Raw genomic sequence first — 18,463 nt, 5'->3', positions numbered from 1 at the left:
TGCTTCAAAGGTCATATTATTCTTTTGCTCTCCAACTCCATACATTTAGTTTTATGTCTGCTTGTCAGTTTGCTATGTGATTTCGATATATCACGAGGCAGCGGTGTGTTCTGTCCAGACATTAGCTTAGCGCTACACCACTTCAGCAAATAGATCTCAAACGATAAAGGCAAGAGATAGTGTAACTTTTTCAGTGCTATGCTGCTTCCTCTCCATTGCAAGTAATAATACATTTGGGTTTGGGTGTGATGTGGTCGTATTTCTGCACTTTCATCAGGATCCTTGCTGCACTGTTTTGAACATACTCCAATCTCTGCAGGCTCTTGTGAGGGATCTCAATGAGAAGTCCGTTACAGAAATCCAGTCTGGAGGAGACAAAGTCATGATAGGTCTTGTTCATCACAGCGGGTGGTCTGGAGGTTCCATCAGTTTCCTCTGAGAAAGGAAGAATTGTTAGTAGTCAGATATATCAGTTTCTCTTCTACCTCAACTGTGTGAAACAAAATGAATACCAGATCCTTGTTTAATTGTGCTGCATAATGCCACTGTGATAAGCTATCAAGCACATAATCCTCCCAAAAAGAAAAAAAGAAAGAATTGTGTCTGAATGCAGCATTATGTATGACTGTATAGATCATTTTGTTCTTCTCATTTTTCTAAAAGGATTACATTTGCCAAGCCAGGTGGCCCTAGAGCCTAACCTGCCCTCTGTATTATTTAGTGTTTGCCGAGGATGAAATATTCACTAGCATGTTCTTTAATCTCGCCCAGATGCAGTAGGTAGGCCTGCACCACCTAAGTATTCTTTTCACACAGTCTTAGGCCTTGGAGGCTAAGACTGATCACACGTGTTCACAGAGAGCTCTAATTATATCACATCACCTCCTAATGTATTCCTTGGCAAGCTGCTGCTGCTTGCCTCCTGATCTAGTTTGATGTCAGGAACAAACACTGTGATAGGTTAGTCACTACACTGCGTGATTTGCGTACACAAGTTTGTGTCGTGCATATGCTAAGGTTTTGTCCGTCCCACATTTTCGAAGGCTTTGTTTAACCTGAGTGGTTTGATTCCCCAATACCTTTAGCAACACACACACAAACAGCAACACAAATACACTTTAACACACACACACACACAAAAGAGTCTTGCCAAGTAGAGGGTGTTAGATGGCGTGTTAGACTTTGGCAGGCATACGACAATCGTGACAATGATGACACTTCATCTTTCATATCACGATGACGTGTTACAATTGTTTGGTGGATCTTTGGGGAGATATAAGACAGTGTTTCACAACCAGTCCCATGAGGGTAATGGGTACAAAATAGTTTCTTAGTTACGATGGCTGCGGTCTGTCATCGGAGTCATGCAACAAAAGTGAGACATCTGCCTTTAGTTCCTAAATCTGTCATTCATAGTTTATGTCTTTGGGCAGAAACTAGTTAGAAAATTGGACAACTTTTGAAGCAGCGGGTTGTTGTGATTTATTTTGTTCTGTGACACAGCAGACTTTGAGATGTTGCAAGACTCCATTACTTGATCAAATTATTCTTGAAAATGTTTTGGTTGGGAGGAGTCATTTTGTATTCATTCAAACAGCATTGAGTAACTACACCACAAAAACAAGAAAGTTTAATGAGTCAACCGTTTATGAAACAGGTCACGGTAATGCCTAACATACCAATAAATATTCATCCGTCTCTCAGCTCCCTAATATTCTGTTACATCATGCGGTGCTCTGTTACGCCTTTAACTACCCATGCTACACCAAATCCCTTCTCACCATCACCGAGTACTCAAATCAGAGTCTCATCTCACCACCACATGTTTTATGGATAATATCATCACTACAACTAAGGCACAAGGAGGAATCTGGTAGTTCTTGTTCTGGAAAGATAGAAGTACAAAAGATTGGCTCAAGCCTGAAGTAGGGCATCTGTTAATGTGAGAGTGGAGGAGGAAGGTGGCAGAATGTTGTGTTTAAATTGGTCAGCTTCAGAAAGAGCAAAGTGACCTAAATGACTATGACACGTATCGGTGTCTGAGAGGACTTTGCCATTTCAAAGCTAATATTTAAAGCTAAGGCATTTTGTGTGGTACATCATCATTAATTCCAATCACTGGACTGATCCCACGTTTACTCGTGAGGACAGTTCAAATGGATCCTAGTTAAATGGGAACAATCACCTGCCTAATAATACCTGACAAACTGAATCGGAAGCAGACAAGGAGAATGAGGAGAATGACAGCAACTTGCACTTGCACATCATAAAACGTTTGGCTATTGGCCATTTGGCCATGCTCAAACAGGACCTTGGGAATCTAGAGTGATCAAAAATGTTTTTAAGAGCTTAAACAGTACCTTTAGAAGCCAGGGTTTACCTTCATGATGTTTGACTGAACGCTACCTGTCAGTTGAAGTGTGAAGACCTGTCAGTAACTGTATGCAATATAGATTTTCTAGAATTTAGCTAGGTTAAGTGGACTGTGGAAAAAATAAAACATACTGTAGCTGTGGAGAGTTCGTTTTGGATTTCATCTTTTACAACCTATTACACAATGTTTTAAATTCTTGACGCTGGCAGATATCCCACATTATAGTCACTCAGTAATACATTCCTTCACTCTTCCTTTACATGCTGAGAAAGTGTCTGAAATCTTTATTAACTGTTTTTTTTGTACCTCCATATTCACATTTAAACAGTTACTGTTGACATTCCAGGAACTTTATGATTTACTGAGCTATAGAGTAGGTTCACCATCCAGGAGCCTAGTTGTCCATGTTCTAGACGACTTACTAAGCCCTGGAACCTGGCAAGGCCCTGAGCAGAGTGCATAATCGCTGGCCCCAGCCCATGATGAGGTGAAGTATTGATCTCTTCCACAGACGAAAGCCCTCTGTGTACCTCTGAAGGGCTTAGAGCAGGCTGAGGAGAAGACCAGGCATTGCGCCCGTAATGAGGGCTACTGAGGTTAGAACAGGGACCAGCTTAGTCTTAACAAGGAAAGAGACCTTTACCCTCACAGAGGAAAGAAGCTAGCTGGACAAATTTCATTTCGGCCACCTCCTCCCCCGGTCTGATCTTCATTGTTTGAACTACCCCTAACCCGAACCACACAGATCGTGGCCAAGAAAGTTTTTGAGAATGCAGGGCTCCTCAATGGTTTCCCCCACACCGCAAATAGTTGGGGAAGCAATTTTGATTCAATCTTGGTTTTATGGAAGGAAAGTAGTAGAGGTGGTCTCAAGTGTATGGAAGCACTTATCAGACAAACTGGTCCATGTGAATGAGCTAACTCGGAATGGTCCATTCATGGTTTGGATGGAGACATTGAGATGTCTGGGACCACTGGTTTGGTCTTCAGACATGGAACCCAAACAAAAGGAAGAGTGTGTGTGTGTCTGTGTTTGTAGTTCAAGTGATAATTACATTCAGGGAAGCCACCTACCTCACAGTGACCGAAGGACAACCACACCACGGTGATTATAGGGTTTGGGTTCAGTCCCAAACCACACTGTACCACATCCATGACCACAGCGGTTTGAGTTTCAAAATGTTAAGCGTTGACATCATAGTGACTGGTGAGGACCCGAGTAGGAAACAGTAGCAGAGATGAACCATTGTTTTGTCGTTGTTCTAATGACAGATCAACCATTCAAAGAGGAATATGAATATCGTGTGTCATTGTGATCTCTGGGCTATTGCCACATGAGTCACGTCAGCCTTTGAGATTTGTTTTCCTGTTTGAAATGAAGAAATGAAGACCTCTTCGTCTGAACTCCCGTGTGGTCTCAGACGTCACGGACACATGCCAGATGTATTTAACCCGGACGAGGGGGCGAGTTTAAAGGACGGCCTTCAGCGATTCCGTCTTCGCAGCACCTTCACAGGAACCTCTCATCTTCAAACCCCTCGCAGCAAGGCGCAGCAGATTTATCTCTCTGGACTGTGGCCCTCCCAAAAGAAGCAGAGCCCGCTCCCGGTCATTGAAACATGCTATGGCTGTCATAGCATGAAATGCCTCACTCACTCTCTCTCTCTCTCTCTCTCTCTCTCTCTCTCTCTCTCTCTCTCTCTCTCCATGCATTGTTTTGTGGCTTCCTTTGAGAACAGATTCTCGCTGTGTTGTCTTGTTAGGACCACGGCGTCTGTCTTCCTGTTTGCTTGGGGTGCCAAAGCCCTTTCGTTATTTTCTCAATATCTTCCTCTCCTCGTTCTCTTGCCTATGGCCTACACCAAACGTGTTCCTTGCAGCCATTATACCCAATTAGCAGGATAGAAGTGCCCCCCCCCCACCCCCGCTACTCCAGTATGTGGAATACAGAAGTGAGATGAATCAGGCGCTTTTATTCTTTTGATGAGAACAATGTCCTATTTACAAAGCCTTTTGTGTTCTATCATGGTTGGTCGTAACTGGGTCTCTGTATGTGAACCATAGAATGAGAAGAATGTATAGAGTAGGCACCATAATAGGTCTGTTTTGGAGATATTCCGTCAGCCGTTTAGCCCAGAAAGCAAGCTTCTGTCAGGGTTGTTGTCGCAATGTCGAAAAGGCTTATTCATGGTTGACCGGAAAGCCAAGGGATCCTTGGCTTCCACAGCCTTTTAGGGTGAGTGTGTGTGAGCCAAACTGTCCGACATAGGTGTCCTAACCCCAAGGCTCTCTCCCTGTGTTTGTCTCCCTGTCTTCTGTAGGGGAAGTGTGTGAACCCAGTCCTGGTGCAAACGGGGCTGCCTGTCTGAATTCTCAGATGGACGAGTTCTTCTCATGTGAGTCGCAATGGGGGTTCCTCGGTGCGCTGGTAGTACAGAGTTCAGTAAGAGAGATCCACAGAATCCCCCCCCCCCGTGAAATAACACGTTTCATCTTTCGTCGCGTCTGCCAGGACACAGTCAGTCACACCCATAGATGGCTGGCGCTGGTGGTAAAGCGAGGCAGGGCTTGAGCATCTGTCAGTACGGTATCAGTGGTGTTATATGTAACAGCGCACAGGTGGCGAGGGGTGTTCCCTTCTTTGCATTGTTAAAATGGCAGCCCATCTGGTGTGTGACTGCTTGGCTTCTCCTGCTCATGCCGTGCTCCCCTGCCTCCCTTCGTTTCTCCACGGCAACGCTCTGTTGAAATGCGGTCGAATCCTTGATCCTCCCCACAAACGATCCACGCACAGTGTGACGGTCGAACCGATATTCATATCCGCGCACTTTTTATTTTCAATCCCCCTGCTCTTGTTTTTCCCTCTCTCTCTTTTGCCCCGATTCCCCTATAATCCATCATTCTTTATTTCCGTCCATCCCGTCTGACTTTGCCCTCTCCTTAATCATTCATTCACTCACACAAACAAACACAAGAGCTTGTCCCCGTCTCACTTTTCACCTCCGTGTGCTGGCTGTCATGTTTTATTTACACATACGGCCTAAAAGTCATGAAAAAGTAAAACGAGAGAAGGCATGGATTTTGACCCAGCCCACAGCTTCACCAGAAAGTAGCAAATGTTATTTTTCGAAGACAAGCGTGCAGCAAATAAGTAGCATTCTAATATTTTAACTGTTCTCTTTTCACTGTGTATTTTACGTTCCTCCAAGTGCGTGTGGAAAACACAACATGATTAAATGCAGAAAGGCGTTAAAAAAGTACTTTTGAATAAAACAATAGCTACTGTGTAACATTTGTCAGCGGCTTTGTCCTAGGCTCAGGGGATGTGCTTGGCTTTCTGACAGATCACAGCTCTGCCAGGGAAACAAATGTAGGCTTTTAAACCTTGACATGACATCTACATACAATGGAGAGGGGGGTTGAGACCGAAACACATTCAATGTAACAGAAGAAGAGTTCTGTAACAGAACAAAAATCTGACAGTGATCTTCCTATACAAGATCGAAGATATCACACCTTGAACCTGTCACTGACTGAATGTTTACTCCTTCCCTTGCCAGTCTTGCAATCTGACACAGATTTGGGAAACAAATTGATGTGAAAAAAAGTGCACAACAATGATCGCCCCGTTCTAGGGAAAGCTTGTGTGTCAGTCTTTCAGAGAGTTGATGTAGGTGACGTGTATTTGTTTAACTTTATCTCGGGCATGAAATAACAATGTAATTCCATGTTTGTTTGGTTTTTTCCTACTCAAAAACAAGTACTCAAAACAATGGCTGTAAATGTGCTGTGTTAGAAGGAATAACATTGCATATTGTGTACTATTCTTACATTCAAAGGATTATTGTCTAGTTTCAAAAAGTTTTTACACATGTCTAATGGAAGCCAGATGAGTAGCAAGGGAGACTCCGTGTTCATTTTTTCTTAGTACGGATTCTCTCTCTCCCACCCTTTATCTCTCTCTCTCTCTCTCTCTCTCTCTCTCTCTCTCTCTCTCTCTCTCTCTCTCTCTCTCTCTCTCTCTCTCTCTCTGTCTCTCTCTCTCTCTCGTCTCTCTACCAAAAGCCACATGTCAACATCGCAGCCAGTGGTTTGTGGAGGACTTTACCCATCACTTTTGTAGGGGCTGACAAGCCTGGAAACATGGGGATGGATGTTTTATTTTACATTTTCCTCGCGAGGAAGCCATTTGTTTCTAGTTAAAGGGGTTGTGCACAAATGTTGGAATCCCTCAGAAGGCACTCTGGGATAATGAGTGGCACCAAGACATGATCGCCAGTTCTCTAAAGTGCGTTAGCTAAATGGTGACACACTGTAACAAAGGACGGCTTACCCAGCAGATTTTCTGAACGGTAGTCATTTTACAGTCTCAGCGAGGAGTGAGATGTGTTCTCACCTCTTCACTTCTTTCATCTGTTTTCAGCAGCTGATCTGCATGACTCATTTTACAGCATTTCCATTCCACTCATTCAAAGCCACCTTGATTGCATTATTAAAGTCTTGTTGTGGAACAAACAACATAATGTGCATGATAAAGGTGAAATTCAGTGTTGCACCACATATTTAAATGGAAACAGGAAAAATAAAGAACAAAAGAAGGCATTCACAGCTAGAAGACTTTACTACCAGCTTCTTTAATTGTCGTTACTTTTGCCAAATCAATGGTTCAATCTTCAAAGAGTCTTTCATGGGAGTAATCCCTCTGGCTGCATGCAAAGTGCAAAGAACCAAGGAAATCTTGAAGAAGGAATTGTTGAAGTAAAGTAATCAAGAAGTTTGATCATTGCAGCACATGAGTTCATGGTTCATCACACTATTCAAATTCTCCAAAAGCGTCCTTTGATACCGTTTCACTATACTAGTCTATTCTTCATCATCGATGAATGCACTCACGTGGAAATCCATAGCTTCCGAGTCTTGATCGCACTTTTTGAATTGTTTTGATCTGGTCAGATGTCGAAAGACATTTCCTGCTATTAGTGGATTCACATGAATCCATTTTACCCACAGTAGCAAGCAAACCTTTCTAAAAAAGTACTCAAAACTGCTTTCTATTCAACATGCACAAGCAAGATTGCACTTGTAAGTTCCAATGCTTCAGATTTATCACCAGACCACTTGACAGACACAAACAGGATTTGTCAACCACAGAGTGGTGTCTCAGCTGCCAGCATTAGCAGTGACAGTGCTGTCACTCCTGATACCACACTGCTAAATGGAGATAAGATCCATTACCCAGATTGGTTTTGACCTTGTCGTGGGCTGTGGGCCGAGGGCCATGCAGCACGAGGGATATGCATTCCTCTGCCGTCGCATTAGGTCCTTTTCGTCAGCACCATTCAGCATTGTCCAGGCGTCACTGTCGTGGTTTCACAGCTCAAGGATTTGATAAGTCATTAGGTAGCACATTATATATTCATTGAGGTCATTGCTGCCATCAATTTCTTTTGACTATCAGTCCATTGTTGAATATAGAACTGAAATGGACACTGAAAAGACTGAACCATATTTGAGCCAAAGCAGGCCAGTTTTAACGATGTGAATTTTGAGAAATATTTTGGGACAAAACGTTTTTGGAGGCTGTGACTCATACTCTGGGAGTCCCTATCTTTCTGGTGCAGACCAATGAAACAGTTACCAGACAGTACTACTGTAAAGCAGAGGGTACATCACTTCACGAAAAGTCTGAAAAACATCACTGATACGACCAAATGGTGCACATTTACATAAAGTGAGTATTAACTTGCGAATCAAGAACACATCTCTTGGATGAATAGTAAAATGATCCAAATGTAATTAATCTGGTTAGATCAAACCCTGGATATATCCTGTAGCATAGAGAAATAAGAATATATAGCCTATATATTGTCCATTGCTTTGTTGTCAAGTATATTCAATAACTCAGCAGAATATCAATGCAAACAGATTACAGTTCATACAAAAACCTTTTTGAATGTTGCCGATGTGTTCGTATCAGATATGTATTTTGTTAACTGCGTACTGTGTTTTCAGTATGATACCTTTCGTCTCGTTCACCGCTCTGTCTCTACCGTTGGGCAAATGGATCCAGCGATTACTCTCACGCAAGCGACCAAAGACGACTATAAGCTTTTGTTAATGTGTAATGCATGGTTTCCTCTATCTCCTCTCAACACCTTGAGGTCATAACAGCTCCCTGGTCGGACGGCCTGTCTGGTTACTGTTTAGATTACGGAGGGTTATTACTTCCTGGTGGTTGTCACCGATATGATTGAACCCATATGTCCTAGGGCATGCTCTTATCACGCTATTCACAAGACCTTCACAGGGCAAAAGGATGGGTCCATTAGACAATCACCACTAGCGTATTCAGCCCTCACTTGCTTGAACAACACCTGGGCCATACTAAAGATAATGTAATAACAAGTTATGAAATGGGTTTTGTTGTTGTGGTACAACAGTTTGTTTAGGTGTCTGGCATTTTCCCTCTGAAGAGGATCAAATACAGTATGCGTTTGTTTTTTAAAAGCTGTAGTTTCTATCAGTGTTGTTCAGTACATCCGGACAGTAAGCATAGAGATGTTATAATTACAAGGCTCCTGAACAATACATGGCTAAATTAGCCCTTGCCCTAACAGGTAGGGAGGGTGGAATGTGCAAAACACCAAAATCCACATTCACTCTCCAATGAAAGTATTTTACTAACTGTATTTGACCTCACCGGCTGTAGGGTAATCCCTGCAGACTGTTTCCCTGTGCAATCACTTTGACTGAGAGTTAACGTCATTACGATTGTTTCGCTCTGACTGATATGTTGGCCTTGAACAATTCTACGTTATTGGCAAGAGAAGTCATTTGTTGACAATGTTGTGATGGAAGCACTTTTTACTCATCGCTCGGGCAGGCCTCCACTCAAATTCCATCTCGATCCGCCACAACTAATTGCAGACATAGGAACATCAGAAACATGTGCTGATGTCTTGCACCTTTGTTGAGCGCCAGTCAGCAATATTTTACTATTTTACCAGACTAACAAAATATATATAACAAGGCTTATACCTTGTTTTGTCAAACCCATAAACTTATTTTATAAGTAGGCAAGTCTGTTTTATATAGATGTAGATGTGTGACATTGTGCACCAAATGTTCTTAAAGACGCCCCCCTCAGTGTTGTGCATGAGTTTGTCCTTCATCAAAGGAAGTGACATAAAGAGTCCCACAAGTGAGTTCTAGAATGTGTCTGGTCTTTGCATTAGAATGGTCTTCGGCTTTAGGAACCGTAGATGTGGTTTTCTTTATTGTCAGAGAGGAAATAGCTTTGGACTGTTCAAGGCCAAGTTGGAGCTTGCAGTTCACAGTTCACTCTGAACATGTAGCCATTCGTCATATGTGCATGTGTATTGCTTTCATAACACATTCGAAGAGTGAAGTAACAATGTCATTGTTAAACCCTGTCTGAATGATGGGGAGTCCTGGTTTCGATGTAATTTAAAGTCTATTGTATAGTCATATTTAAAGTCATATTTGGTTCGATAAAATGTAATACAAACTGTACAGTGATCCGATAAAACATAGCACTTACTCTGAATTAGCTTGGAATTGAAAAAAGATATCCAGACATTTGGAGAACATTTTTTCAGTCAAGCTTATTTTTAGGTCTCGTCATTTCAGGGAACATTGGCGGAGACTGTGTTGATGTTTGGTTTTGGAAGCAGTGCTGAGTGTATTCCATGCATGTTTCCTTCCCTTGTGTTGTGATTGGAAAAGCAGGACTTGGCTTTGGCGTGTGCACAAGAGGATTTAAAGACCACACTGCAGCCAGAACAGTTAGCATCTCCTCGCTGCCCTACTCTTGCTGGATCCGAGTGTTATTCACCCTTTCCATATGCTAATCTCGAAAGAGTATGCGGCAGTATTTTGAAAGTACAAATCAATTGTACTCTAATGACAAAGCCCTCATTAGAAGCACACATCATTGAAGGATGATGGTTTCAGTTGTGTTTCATCCCATGATACGGGCTGTAAAATCTATTGCTAGCAGTGGAAACTATGGAAAACACATCCCCAAGTTACTGGTATTGTTCCTGGGAAGTGACAATGAGCTCCTAGCTCTGTTTCACTCTACATTCATTCCTGCTCTAACGAGAGCATATGTGATGGGGACGGGTAGAGATCATAAAGACAACGTTGTATCTCGTCAGCCAGTCAGCCAGTCAGCCAGCCAGCCAGCCAGTCAGCCTGTCAGCCAGCGAGCCAGTCAGCCAGCCAGCCAGCCAGCCAGTCAGCCAGTCAGCCTGTCGGCCAGTCATCTTGTCAGCCAGCGAGCCAGTCAGCCAGTCAGCCAGCCAGCCAGCCAGTCAGCCAGCCTGTCAGCCAGCCAGCCAGCTAGCCAGCCAGCCAGTCAGCCTGTCAGTCAGCCTGTCAGCCTATAAGCCTGCCATCGTAGACCTTAACCTTGCCACTCAGTCATGGCATTACACCAGGATCAGGAAGCGGGATACAGGCATATATGCCTCATGGAGTAATCCCACACTGGTCCAGAATGATGAACTCAAATTAGTTAGAGGCCACTGACCCAGGGTTTGAGGGCTACTGGGCCATTAAGGGATAGGGTTTGGCCAAGGGCTGGCTAAATGGGCTAAAGTAGCTTACTTCTGAGGCGGTCTGTTGTATTGTTTCAAGTGATTTTCATCTATATTTCCTTGGACACATTGTATGTAAGGTGTTGTGGAGTAAATATACATAATTGTTATAGAATGTTGTGGTTCTAACATTGTTTTACCTCACAATAATGTACACTGAGCCTGCTGTAATTACATAATATTTCTCTTTCTATCAACAGCAGCAGAAGGTGAGGACCCAACTTCAGCAGGTGGGTTTTCTACATTTGATAACTTTGTGTGCATGTGCGTGTGTGTTTCTGTGAATGTGTGTGTGTAACTGTAAGTGTAAGTGTACCCCCCATCATTGTGTCTATCTGGTCCTCCAGTTCACAGATTCTCCTCACTGGCAGAAAGAGACAGAGAGTGACAGAGAGGAATAAAAAGAGAAAACCAGGCCCTCCTTTTCCCCCATTGACTCTGCTGTAGTTCTTTTATTGATTGATTGATCATGCCTGGTCAGCACTCGCTTTGTTTGACTGATCTCCAAGTGTCTCTGCAGACTCCCGATTCTTTGAAATTGTCTTTTTTTTTTTTTTTTTTTACTTTTTACCCCTCTCCTCCCTTCATGTGCTTACACCATCACTAAAGTCTTCTCTCTCTCCCTCTTCAATCTTGCATGACCCCTGTGCTGCATTACTCATCTAAGCTATTCAACCAAATCAGAGCTTTTGTTGTTTAACGTTATTGTTTGTATTCTGCATGACTAATTGTACTTAATTGTCAACAACAACAACCACAACCTTTATTTACAAAGCACATTCAACACAATATAAATTGATCCAAAGTTCTATACATAATGCACAGCAGAACTACGCTATAAAACAACAATTACAAGTTTCCAAAAGCTAAAGAATAAAAATGTGTTTTTAGAGTAGATTTAAAATATCCAATGAAGGAGCAGGCCTCACATGATAAGGGAGGACATTCCAAAGCTTTGGCCCTGCCACAGAAAAAGCCCGATCATCCTTTAATTTGCAGCGACATTGTGACACATTTAAAAGCCATTTGTCATTTGAAGATCTGAGTGCCCTAGCAGGACAGTATGGCCCAATGAGATCACAAATATACCTTGTTGTACCTAATTGTGCTTGGTTGTCACATATATATGGTTGTTGAAGTCTTTAGTTAGGGACAGTGCTGTAAAGCAATTTAACCACCATAACTAAATATTTATCAAACATTATGATCAGCAGCCATTTACCATCATTGTACACGAAATAGCCATCAGGCCATAATCTCCATATGTGTATTAGTTATGTAAAAGCATTTACCTTTCCATGTTGGCGTATTGCATAGTGCAATACAATTCATGGTAAATATAGACATACACAGTACACAGTACTTCTCATATACAGTAAGTAATTGTTTATTGTTATTATAATATAATATTTTCAGTCTTCCCTTATGAGTGGGTCATTTTAATGCTCCATCTTGCCATTTCCAGTACAGTATTGTTGTGCTGCCTGGTACAAATTAATGTTCATTACCATAAAACTGTACCACAAAAATGTATTTGTAAAATGGCTGCATGCATTTGATACAAATTGAGTTCCAGGTTATTTTTGTTGTTGTTAGAAAATAGTATTTAAGTTAAAAATGTGTTTCCCCTTATGATATATCTGTTTTGGAGCTACTCAAATACACTTTAGCTTTAAGTGTTGCCATTATAAAAGTGACCTGTGTGGAAAAATAGCACAAACTTTTGTCTATAGCCTGCAGACTGCATGTGACTCTTGAGACCTTCCCAAGTTATTTCCATCTTCTTTTTCTTCTCTTTCTTTTATTTGAGGCCAAAAGAGTTGAAACAAATCATGTTTTGTTTGAATCAGCACCACACTATATGAAACAAAGTTTTTTTTTTTTTTCAGTAACCCACAAAGCTTAGCATAATCAGTAACTTTTGGTTTATTTGTCCTTTGATATTTTTAGGAATAAAGCTTTGTCCATCATAACATAATTATATAACACAACATAAGTATTGTACACATTAGATGCCATTTCAGCATAAGTAAACAAATGTCACAGCAATTACTTTAACAATAATACATGTTGATACCCAGTACCGGTCCTAGCACATTTGGCGCCCTAGGCAAGTGTGGGAGGGTTAATTAATGGATGCACTTTGGAAAAGGCCGCCCCCCCCCCCCCCAGGCGGCTGCCTATATCGCCTATAGGAAGGACCGGCCCTGTTGATACCAATTGGAAAGAGGCCACTTGCAAAGATTTCTTCCCCCAAAAACCAGGGGCAGAAAAACATTTCTTAACCAAACATTTCCAGTTATATTTTATTGAAATAAGAAAATATGATTAAGATGATGAAAGTTGACATAAATGCCACCCCATAAACTAACAATACCACTATAATATATATGTAGAATTGAATTTGCTGTTTTGTAATGAAGTTTTATAGCTTTTTTGTTGGATCACTACCCCTTGCTCATTTCAAACTTTAATTAATGAAATTCTGTGAATTTTGATTATGAGGTAAAGTACCATTCTTGAGATTCTTTAACACCCTTTTTGTTTTTTTGTTATTTACGTAGGTTGGTCTTTGAACTTGTGATATTTTACTGTGCCTTTAACAAAAGGCTGGTTTCTGATTAAAGTAGCACTTAGATATTGGGGATGCAAAATCTCTTTGTTCAGCATTAACTCTCAGCCTGTACTCCACTCAGACTGTGACATGCTAAAAGCTCTCCAGCACTTTTTAGTGCAGGGTTTTCCACTGACTGAGCAGTCTGGATAATGGTGCCACTAAAGTAGCCAATTATTTTCTCATTTATTGTGCACTGAATGTTTGAGAAGCATGCAGCCATCTTTCCTAAAAGGGTTCTATGAAAGAGAAAAGTATTCCCCAACCATTTTAAGTATCTGATCCTCTTATTTTAAGTCAAATCACTGTGTCCTCTTGCTAGTACTTATTTATCCACATCTCCAACTGTCATGATCAGTGTTCAAATGTAATGTGTTATTAGTCTTTGATATATTGAAAATATATAGACGTAGTTCTACTGTCATACAATTTGTGAAACGTGGTTAAATGTGAATCTCTTGTCTTTATTTCAAATCACCCATGCAAAAGAAGTAGCGGTCTTCATTTCATATGGATTGTGTCAGATTGAGTTGAAACTCTTCATGGTTGACTTTATATGAGGCTGAAAGTGGTTAACTCAGACTCTTAGACTTTAAATTGAATGAAATGGACACATCTTGACCTTTTTAAATTCTACTAAGCGTCTCTCTGTTGTGGCTGCTCCCCGCATTTTTGAAAGGGGGATGAAAATGTGTTTGACAGACGCACATGGAGTCATGTGAGTTTGGGTGGTTTCCAGAACTCCTTGCATAACCGTTAATAGTTTCCCTTCAGGATCTGGGATACAAACACAATTCCAGCAACCGACTGTTGACGAAGAGAGCTGATCAATGAATGCCTAACTTGTCTTTTGGAGATGCACACCAAGATACCGGTGTCCCTGGTAGTCCGTCTGGAGCCAGACCCCGTCTGATTGGCTATTAGGTCAGCTATGTTAGCCCGGCCCTTCTCATGCCACGCTCCTGACATTTCCTTGGCATTTCGCTTCGGATTCACCCTTCCAGAACTCCTCCATACTTTCAACGTCTTTTCAAAGTGTACATGCACTCAAGTTTGACCCCCACCAAGGGGATGCATTTGGCTAACCCCAGTCACAGATGGCTCTGTGTTTTCCCGTCCTTGATTATCCTTTTGTGTGCTTTTTCGACGCGTAAGTGCATTCGACTGGCATTGTCGAATGTCAATGCATTTAAATCATTTTGTCATGGCAGGGTGCACGGCCATGCTAACAGCATCAAGGGAATAGATCTTGCTGAGATGGTAGCGTAGCTTGCTGGTGCCATGCCAGTTGCTGTCAGAATGTGCTGGGGAAAGGTATGTGCACTGACCATGAATATGGGAGCCAAAAAAAACAGCACAAGCTGAGGTACTGTAGGAAGGCTTCTGTAAGTAAAGGGAAGTGACATAATCAGGCCGAGTTTCAGCCCCTGACCCTCTTACTGAAGATAAGTTCACGACTGAGAGACTCACTTGGGCATTTTTAGTTAACCACCCATGAACGGATGCGACTAAACAGCGCAATGCTTTCGACTCAGTTTCCATTGTATGAATGATTATAGAAATGTGCTGTTAGAATTGTTACTGTACTATGATGGCTTTTTCAGGCCTGGACTGACCGGGCCTGGAATTGAATGGAGGGTTGAACTGTCTCATTAGCTATGCTTTGGTGATGAGCTTCCATGGACGACTGTGGTCGATGTATGTCGCTTTGAGTTAATCCGATTGGCAGTGTTGTCTGATGAGCAGTTTAGTTTGCATATCAACTGGCCTGCTTGTTTCTGGGTAAACTGGGTGATGTCCGCTTGATTCTATGGGGGTTGTGGCTACAGTAACTGGGCATGGGGGAGGGGGGTCATCAGTATGGGATGTTATCTCCCAGCCCCACATTCTTGACCTATTTCTTGGGATCACTCCAAATCTCCATCAAGGATTATGCCATTGAGATGGGTACCAACATATAAAGGGACGTTTGACACTGGTATGAACCCAAAGAGAGGTTGAAAGACAATTGTTCTCTTGACATCTTTTGTCGAGTGAGATAAACAAAAAGGAGTAGCATTAAGCTGAAAACCATGCAGAATCCCTTGTGACACATTTAGTTTCCATTGGGCTGAAACAGTGTTCAGGTAAATTCTGCATGGACTGAAGATGGAGCAGGCCATCACATCATTCAATGCATTATTCCCCTTCCTAATGAAGTTTATGCTGGTAACCATTCACCCTTCACTGGAATGAGGCAATGTCCGTGAAGGCTGCCAAGTAGGATTTAGGTGCTGGTGTGTAGCAGACACATTGAAAACGTCAGGCTTTTGTGATGGATCTGAAGGGAAACAGGACGCTTTTCCCTGTTTAACCACTGGTCAGGTTTCCAGTTCTGATTGATTGGGCTCTCTTCACACCCCGAAAAGAAAGAAAAAAAGGAGGGCTCGCCGAGACTGCAGCCCAGCCCACATCAATCACAACCCAAGGGCTAGCTCATACATAAGTACAGCAGCTGACATTCGCACAGCAAAGCCCGTCCTCATTGCACATTCACACATACACACAGTGACACAAACATACACACGCACGCAAACACGACAACACACCCAGGGAGAACAACGGCGTAGGACAAAGCCTGTTTCAGCAGGGTGAAGCCTCAGAGGACACTGTGGTGATATAGACCACTGCTTCTCTCTCTCTCTCTCTCTCTCTCTCTCTCTCTCTCTCTCTCTCTCTCTCTCTCTCTCTCTCTCTCTCTCTCTCTCTCTCTCTCTCTCATTCTCTCTCTCTCTCTCTCTCTCTCTCTCTCTCTCTCTCTCTCTCTCTCTCTCTCTCTCTCTCTCTCTCTGTCCCTCTCCACTGTGACTGTGCTTTGTGCTAGGATGCGTTCTCCATTAGAGAGGCTGTCAGTAAGCCTTTGTGCCATTATAGATTGTCACGTCAAAACAGCCCTGATGCCTGTCACCCTCTTTCCCTCAGAGAACGAGGCCTCTGTGAAGGCCATTATACTTTCCTCTGTTCAACTAATTAGCCACCAGTCTTTTTATTACTGAGACGGGACCGGGCAGAAATGGCTTGACTTTGATAGGGTTACCTCGTTTGCATTTCATATCCAAAGGGCCAAGGCTGACTACATCCGGTAATAGGATAGCTGGTTGTGTGTGTGTTTTTGTGTGGTGAAAGCTCATTTTTCAGAAGCTTTGTAGCTCCCTCCTGGTTTGATACTGTAGGGAGGCTTGGTGGACCCAAACTCTTTCATTACTGCTGACTCATGTCTGAAGGATCATGGCAGAGTGTCTACTGTGTTTGTTGACTGAACACAATTAATAGTGCTGATATTGCTTTTCATTTGTCCACATTGCAGGTAATACCTCTGTTTCTTACCCACCACACTCTCAGTGTTATCATTACACAGCATACTATTTATTTGTATAATTTTTTCTAGCTTTAGACATCAAAATATTGCATGAATTCTTCCAACATTAGGGTAGGATCGATTTTGTAGCCGAGCAACCAAAGTTGTATTCATGTATTATGGTCATAGTATATTCAGTAAACTGTTAATGCTTTGAAACAAACCTATTTACTACAGTCTCTAAGGTTATTGAATACATCAATATAAAACATGTGTTGTTGTCATAGCAATACGATACATGTGAAAACAGTCATCGACCACAATCATACTGCACATCCACACACTGAAATCACAGGGTCAGTAATCTGTCATAGTAAACTCTGGCTTCCTCCAGGGGTATTTGCATTAATGTCTTTGGTGTGAGAGATTACAAAAGTTTTGCAATCAGACTCCATCTGTGAAGTTTTGACAGCAACAACCCAATGTATAAAACATGAGGGAATTATTGGCAGGACTGTGAGTTATGAAGCCAATAAGCCTTCATCGAGGCCTTGTCATTTACATTTGGTCCACGCCGTAGGTGCTCTGAGTTAGTCGGGAGCCCTGTTAGATGGCAGTGTCGAGGGAGAATGTTGTAGGTCCTGTCACTGAGGTAAAATATTGCTGTGTCATAAGCATTAGGTTGAAATAACTTTGACTCAAAGCTTTTCGCTGTCATCATTGTTCCTGTGGAGATAACATAACAGTGAAAGTGAAATGGAAAAACGCGTGCGACTCTGGGAAAAAAGCGAGTGTGTTAACCAACTTATTAATCACCAGTCATGACAGAACAGGCTTTGCCGTGATTTTTTAGAGAATTTCATTTTCTTTTTTACACAGAGATTTCTGTCGCCTATTCCGTTTGTTTGTGTTAGTGTGTGGGTGTAGCTGGCAGTGTACACTCATTGCAGTAAAGGTGGCTTACTGTAGCTACAACCTGGGTTCACGCTGTGGAAAAATACTGTCTTCCTGAAGGGAACGTGTTCAGGTGTCATTAGAGACTTTGTGCTTCAGGGCTGCCTGGATGACAGATACTTGTCCAGCATATCTCTCTCTTTCACTCTTCATCCATTCTTACCAATTTTCTTTGTCAGTCAGACTCGTATCTTCTCTTTTGGCCCAGTCCACTCCAACTTATTTGTTGTGGGGTTTTTTTTGTCTTTGAATCTTAGAGACGGGAAAGACTGGAGCACAGTGGTATCGGAATATTGTCTCTCTCCCAAGTCTTAACAGTGACATAATGGGGTTGCTTCACCGATGTTGACCCCAATCTGTGTTGTATTCTGCTCCCCCACAGGACCTTGCCACCCAAACCCATGCCACAACAGAGGAATATGTGAAATCAGTGAAACCTACAGGGGTGACACATTCATCGGTTACGTCTGCAAGTGCCAACCAGGCTTCAATGGTATCCACTGCCAGCACAGTAAGTTGGATTATTGGTTTGACCTTCTTTGCCAAGGGTAACTGGGGTTACC

At 42.3% G+C, this 18,463-nt stretch overlaps 1 protein-coding gene across 1 annotated transcript in view; it reads left to right on the top strand.

Moving 5' to 3' along the window:
- The window catches only part of edil3a (EGF like and discoidin domains 3a), a 79,150-nt gene that overhangs the window by 8,567 nt on the left and 52,120 nt on the right, over positions 1 to 18,463 (top strand). The window contains exons 2-3 of the mRNA XM_084690764.1: positions 11,196 to 11,225; positions 18,283 to 18,411. Of these exons, the coding sequence (XP_084546890.1) occupies positions 11,196 to 11,225; positions 18,283 to 18,411 (159 nt within the window). The remainder of the gene's footprint in view (positions 1 to 11,195; positions 11,226 to 18,282; positions 18,412 to 18,463) is intronic.

This window comes from Hypomesus nipponensis, chromosome 24 (assembly GCF_054491055.1).
Source record: "Hypomesus nipponensis isolate SF chromosome 24, ASM5449105v1, whole genome shotgun sequence".
In the NCBI taxonomy this organism is placed as follows: Eukaryota; Metazoa; Chordata; class Actinopteri; order Osmeriformes; family Osmeridae; genus Hypomesus; species Hypomesus nipponensis.
The sequence above is the reverse complement of the archived record's forward strand: the minus strand, read 5'-3'. Positions and strand labels throughout refer to the sequence as shown.